At 42.5% G+C, this 6183-nt stretch overlaps 1 protein-coding gene across 1 annotated transcript; it reads left to right on the top strand.

Annotated features, from left to right (window-relative positions):
- The first annotated feature begins 6 nt into the window (after positions 1-6).
- On the top strand, positions 7-5067 carry LOC137745244 (ethylene-overproduction protein 1-like). Its single transcript, XM_068485161.1, has 4 exons — positions 7-2282; positions 2640-2931; positions 3012-3321; positions 4286-5067. Exons 1-4 carry the CDS (start codon positions 262-264, stop codon positions 4516-4518), a joined length of 2856 nt encoding a protein of 951 aa, XP_068341262.1. The 5' UTR covers positions 7-261; the 3' UTR covers positions 4519-5067.
- Positions 5068-6183: the final 1116 nt, after the last annotated feature.

Below are 6183 nucleotides of genomic sequence, written 5' to 3'. Positions count from 1 at the left end.
TTGGGAAAAAGAAAAATACCCAGTAAAATCTGCGATTTCCCCACCTCGAATTCGCCTGCATCACCATCGTTCCCGCCTCCAATTTTGTGTCTTTTTTTTTTCTGGGTGCCCAAACGGTGGTGCTTGCTGGGCAATGAGGTAGCTCTCAATTACCTATCTATTTCTTCAAATTTTATTGAATTAATTGTATTTTGTTTGAATTTAGAGCTTTGAATTTTGAGGGTGGTTTGGGGAATTTGAAAAAGTTCGGTAATTTGGAAGATGCAGCATAATATATTTACTACAATGCGGAGCTTGAAGATCATGGATGGGTGTAAAGGAAGTCAAGTTTTCGCGCTTAATCCTTCCGGAGCTACAGCCGCCGGCGGAAACGGCGGTGGTGGTGGTGGTGCGGGGGACAAGCTTCTTTACGACCATCTCCGGGTCAACTCGATTCGATCCAGAGCGAGTCGGGGCAGTTTTCAGGCTCCGAACCCTACCGCCAACAATGTTTTGCTCGAGACTCTTCTCCCTTACGGTCTGCCGGTGTCCGATCTCCTTGAGCCCCAAATCGAACCATCCCTCAAATCGGTCGACTTTGTCGAAACCTTAGCTGATATGTACCGTAGGATTGTGATTTGCCCCCAATTCGAGAAGTGGAAGATGTATTTGGAGCAATGTGCGACGTTTCGGGGCCTTTCGGATCCGAAATTGTTCCGGCGGAGCCTCAGGTCGGCGAGGCAGCACGCGGTTGATGTGCACTCGAAGGTGGTGCTGGCGTCTTGGTTGAGGTATGAGAGGAGAGAGGATGAGCTTATTGGGTCGTCAGCAATGGATTGTTGTGGTAGAAATGTTGAATGTCCGAAGGCTAGTTTGGTTTCCGGGTATGATCCTGAGTCTGTTTTTGAGTCCTGTATGTGTTCTAGGACGCCGCGGGGGCAAGATGACGATGATGATCTTGTGATGAGGGATGACGAATGTTCCACTTCGGAGGAGGATGGTGATATGTCGTTTTGTATTGGAGATGCTGAGATTAGGTGTGTTCGGTACAACATTGCTTCGCTTTCGAGGCCTTTTAATGCAATGTTGTACGGTAACTTCACGGAGACACGAAGGGAGAAGATAAATTTCACACAGAATGGGATATCTGTGGAGGCAATGAAGGCAGTGGAGATTTTTAGCAGGATAAAAAGAGTAGATTCTTTTGAAGTGAAAACTGTTTTGGACCTGCTATCCTTTGCAAACACGTTTTGTTGCGATGAGTTGAAGACGGCATGTGATTCTCATTTGGCATCTCTGGTTTGTGAACTGGAAGATGCAATGCTGCTGATTGACTATGGGTTGGAGGAGACTGCTCATTTTATCGTGGCCGCTTGTTTGCAGGTGTTTTTGAGGGAGCTACCGAGTTCGTTGCACAATTCTCATATGATGAGATTATTTTGTACTTCAGAAGCTAGGCAAAGGTTGGCTATGTCCGGGCACTCTTCTTTCGTTTTGTATTATTTTTTGAGCCAGGTTGCTATTGAGGATGACATGAGATCGAACACAACGGTGATGCTTCTAGAGAGGCTGGCAGAGTGTGCCACCGAAAGTTGGCAGAAGCAACTTGCATTTCACCTGTTAGGTGTTGTAATGCTTGAGAGGAAAGAATTTAAAGATGCTCAGTGGTGGTTTGAAGCAGCAGTAGAGGTTGGTCATATTTATTCCTTGGTTGGCATTGCAAGGGCCAAGTTCAAGCGTGGCCATAAGTATGCGGCTTACAAGCAAATGAACTCTCTCATTTCTGATTATACACCGGTTGGGTGGATGTATCAGGAGCGATCTCTGTATTGTATTGGAAAGGAAAAGATGATGGATTTGAGCACCGCTACTCACTTGGATCCAACTCTATCTTATCCATACAAGTATAGGGCTGTTTCGTTGTTGGAGGAGAACCAGTTTGAAGCAGCTATTACAGAGATCAATAAGATAATTAGTTTCAAGGTCTCCCCTGATTGTCTCGAATTGCGGGCTTGGTTTTCAATTGCCCTTGAAGATTTTGAAGGAGCTCTCAGAGATGTCCGGGCACTCTTGACTTTGGACCCAAATTACATGATGTTTCATGGGAAAATGGATGGTGACCATCTGGCAGAGCTGCTCTGCCCTTTTGTTCAACAGTGGAGTCAGGCTGATTGTTGGATGCAACTATATGATCGATGGTCCTCTGTTGATGATATTGGTTCTCTAGCTGTTGTACATCATATGTTGGCAAATGACCCTGGGAAGAGCCTTCTACGCTTTAGGCAGTCTCTCCTTCTGTTGCGGTAAGTAGGAGAAAGTGTTACCTTACTATACCAACTAGCCTATCTATAATTTGCTTGTGGATTTAATTAACTTCCTTTTTTAAAATCAGTATTGTTTTTGTATGAAGGGCTTAATCCAGAAAATAACATCTTAAGTTCTTGACACATGTAGAATTTGTCACTTTCAGTTCATAGGAATTGTATGTGCCTGACGGACTTATATTGCATGTTGGGCAGAATTCTAAACCTCGTCTGATCGTAAGATATCATAGAGAAGGATGACAATCCACGTAGTCCAATTTCTATTGCTTCTTTGATGTCGTTGGTTGTTATATTAGTCTGTTTTAGAAGCATCTCTGACGTTCCTGAAAATCGTAGGTTAAATTGTCAAAAGGCTGCTATGCATAGTCTGCGGTTGGCCCGGAATCATTCTAGTTCTGAGCATGAGAGGCTTGTCTATGAAGGATGGATCTTGTATGACACTGGCCATCGTGAAGAAGCATTGGCAAAAGCAGAGGAGTCCATTGCTATCCAGAGATCATTTGAAGCATTTTTCCTTAAAGCATATGCTTTAGCAGACTCAAGTCTTGAGTCTGATTCTTCAACATATGTGATCCAGCTTCTAGAGGAAGCACTTAGATGCCCTTCGGATGGTCTTAGAAAAGGACAAGTAAGTGTCATGCTAAGAATAATTTTTTCAATCTTGTTATCTAAACGTCAAATTAATCAGATTGGTATGTTATCCTGCAGGCACTAAATAATTTAGGAAGTGTCTATGTAGATTCTGATAAGCTGGATCTTGCTGCTGACTGCTACACAAATGCACTCAACATTAAGCATACGAGAGCACATCAGGGTCTAGCACGAGTATATCATCTTAAAAATCAACGCAAGGCTGCATATGATGAGATGACAAAGCTGATAGAGAAGGCTCGAAACAATGCATCAGCTTTTGAGAAACGTTCAGAATACTGTGACCGTGACATGGCAAAGAGTGATCTAAGTATGGCAACACAACTAGATCCCCTGAGGACATATCCATACAGATATAGGGCAGCAGGTATGTTCTGACTATGGTTCTTGTTTGTTTGGTGCATGCCATTTTAAGCGGAAGTTGTTGCTTATGGTTAAGTCTTAGTGCTCATAGATGAACGCCCTACTGCATCCATGGCGTTTTTCTTACTATTTAAATATACAGAGATGCCTGTCATTATTGATTCCAAATCCCTGGGCCTTAACTTAGTGTAGAGCTGCTATATGCTATATGTCGATTCAATCACTTTGAAACTAGAATAGACATATCTAGGTCTTCAAGCAGATGGGCTAGTGGCCCATTCTGCTCGTTGGAGTTTCAATTACTAAGCATTTGTCAGTTTAGAGGGCTTTATTGTTCCGTAGTAGGATTTGAACTGAACACTGATAGTTTATGTAGAAATCTGCATGCTGATGTATTTGCCAACTTGAAACTTGTTATTAACTGATCAAACTTACTATAAAAGATGGAAGTAGATTGTTTAATAAATAATAAATTAGAGAAAAAAAACCTGACAACTGTAAGTTCTATAAAAAACACTTCCAAGAGCTCAACTGGAGAAAGATAAAACCTCGTCTATCCACTTGTGATGTTCTTATGGATTCTTATTTATGGACTTTGTTTGGTGCCCTTCCCCTTACAAAGGCAGCCGGGTTTTTTTGGTCTTTCTAAAGTTTTGGGTTTGAATTGTTTTTCTCTGAAGTGTATTGTTAACAAGGGCTTCTGAGTGAAAAACCAAAAAACGAAAAGAAGGGAAATATAAAACCGATCAACAAACGAAAAATGAAAAGAAGGGAAATATAAAACCGATCAAACATTTTTTGACATTCTGTTGGATGAAACTAGGTTGTGATCTGTCATCTGCTTCATATGATTATGTTATCAAAGCTGTACAGTGTTAAACCATGAATTTTTCTAAGAAAAGTGTCTGTGACTGTGAGTGTGTTTGAAAAAACTCTGAACTACTAACATGGGAATTATGGCCCAACAGTTTTGATGGATGACCACAAAGAAGGAGAAGCCATCGAAGAGCTAACAAAAGCCATAACTTTCAAGCTAGACCTGCAACTGCTACATCTTCGAGCAGCATTCCACGAGTCAATGAGCAATTTTGTTTCCACCGTGCGAGACTGTGAAGCAGCCCTCTGTCTTGATCCCAACCATGCTGACACTCATGAACTCTATTCTAAAGCACGGGAACGTGTCAATGAACAAAAGAAGTGAGAGAACCACAGAGCGATTATTCTTTACCGTCTGGGGGGCAATCATGCTGTTGCTACCCGATTCATTTAACATGGAAATAGCCAGCAATTGTCAGCATAGGCAATCCGTTGGATTTTGTCTCTAGAAACGTACAATTGTAGATTCCCATGGCCTTGGAAAAGGGTATGTAAAGCGGAAGCAAGGAGGGAATTTGGATTCACAAAGGAGGAGAGTAGAGGGGAGCAAGATAGCATGTAAATAGATCGACTTATTGATTGGATCAACTTATTAAGTAGCGCAGAGACCTGCTGCTGCTACTGTCTGATATACTACTCCAGCAAAGACGGGAGCGGAAGTAACCAAAGGCGAAAATTATCTTGTACATGATCATGTAAGCTTGTGATGTGTCTCTCCAATTTAGATGCGTCTACCCTTTGTTTTTGCCAAGTGGTTTGCAGTGTGTTGTAATTTTGTCGTTCAGTTCTCTCATTTGTTGTATAAGCTTCACGGTTTTCATCAAGAACCGGCACGAAAATGATTTATTTTCAAAGAGGCTTATTGGTGCCAAATTCGGAGCCAGATCTGCATCCTCCTCTTCTCTTGGACACTCTTTCCGCACTAACTTTTCTCTTACGATATAGAGTATGAGGATTACTGTTGTCTTGTTAGTTTTTTGGGAAATACACACAGATAGAACTAATTACGAACTTTTTATCAAAAATAGAATTAGATGCACGCTTAAGACGTTTGTCTGGTTTTATTTTTGATTAAGAGTTTGGAGCAGCTCTATTAGTGCGTAGTTCCCAATTTGTTAGATGATTAACTTGAAACAAAACATCCCTACATGGACCTATGCTAACCCCTATACATAGAAGATCCTTCCAAGTAAGTCAAGGGGTCCCTTCCAAATTTCATCCAAAAGGGTCTTTCTACCTGATCACCTGTGACCATTTAAAGTGAAAACTTACAGCTACACGGACTGCACGCAATGTCCATAAATTTTCAACCGTCCAGCAATTATTTTCATTCAACTGCCTCTTACCGTTTCCTTTCTTATCACTCACCTAAAGCTTTCAGCTCACTCAAAAATGTCCTAGAATGCTGAACATCAATGCACCGCTCCTCTCAACCTGCCATCTTGGAAACTCCGGCGGTGAAGATTTACAGGGCGTACTGCTGCGAATGAGTGAGCGGATTCCATTTTCCTGGGAATGAGCCCCTGGCAAGCCCAAGGACTTGAACACAGGCGAAGATATCCAGCCTGGGGACACACCTTGCCCAAAGCTGCCCCCAGGCTGGTGGCATCAGCCTCTTGACAAGGACAACGAGTGTGATCATGAACTCGATGGTGGATGTGAGGGTGACATTGATCTAGATGACGTTGAGGATGACATCGACGATGTTACAGCAACGAGGCTTTCTCGGATGCCATAGATGCGTTCTCACACTCGGTGGCCATAGACATTGTGGAAAAGAAAGAACAGAGAGAATATGAAACAACAATCATAGCTTGAAGCTAAAGCTTGCAGAGTCAAGCCACGAGATGGATCAAACGTGTCCGGACTTCATCATCGAGCGGTTTCTTCCGGAAGCCACTGCATTGGCTGCATCATCTACACTGAAGCTAAATGTGTCACAAATCAGTTCAAGCAAGAGACTCTGCTATCCGTGGAAGTATACCGGCAC

Source organism: Pyrus communis, chromosome 9 (genome assembly GCF_963583255.1).
Source record: "Pyrus communis chromosome 9, drPyrComm1.1, whole genome shotgun sequence".
NCBI classification, from domain to species: Eukaryota; Viridiplantae; Streptophyta; class Magnoliopsida; order Rosales; family Rosaceae; genus Pyrus; species Pyrus communis.
This window is presented reverse-complemented; position numbering and strand designations above follow the sequence as displayed.

What these genes read in the sequence shown, in the direction of transcription:
- LOC137745244 (XM_068485161.1), top strand. Translation starts at nt 262, where the DNA reads ATGCAGCATAATATATTTACTACAATGCGGAGCTTGAAGATCATGGAT. An exon ending in ATGGTCTTAGAAAAGGACAA is followed by an intron (nt 2,932 to 3,011) that starts GTAAGTGTCATG and finishes GTTATCCTGCAG; the next exon opens with GCACTAAATAATTTAGGAAG. An exon ending in ATACAGATATAGGGCAGCAG is followed by an intron (nt 3,322 to 4,285) that starts GTATGTTCTGAC and finishes ATGGCCCAACAG; the next exon opens with TTTTGATGGATGACCACAAA.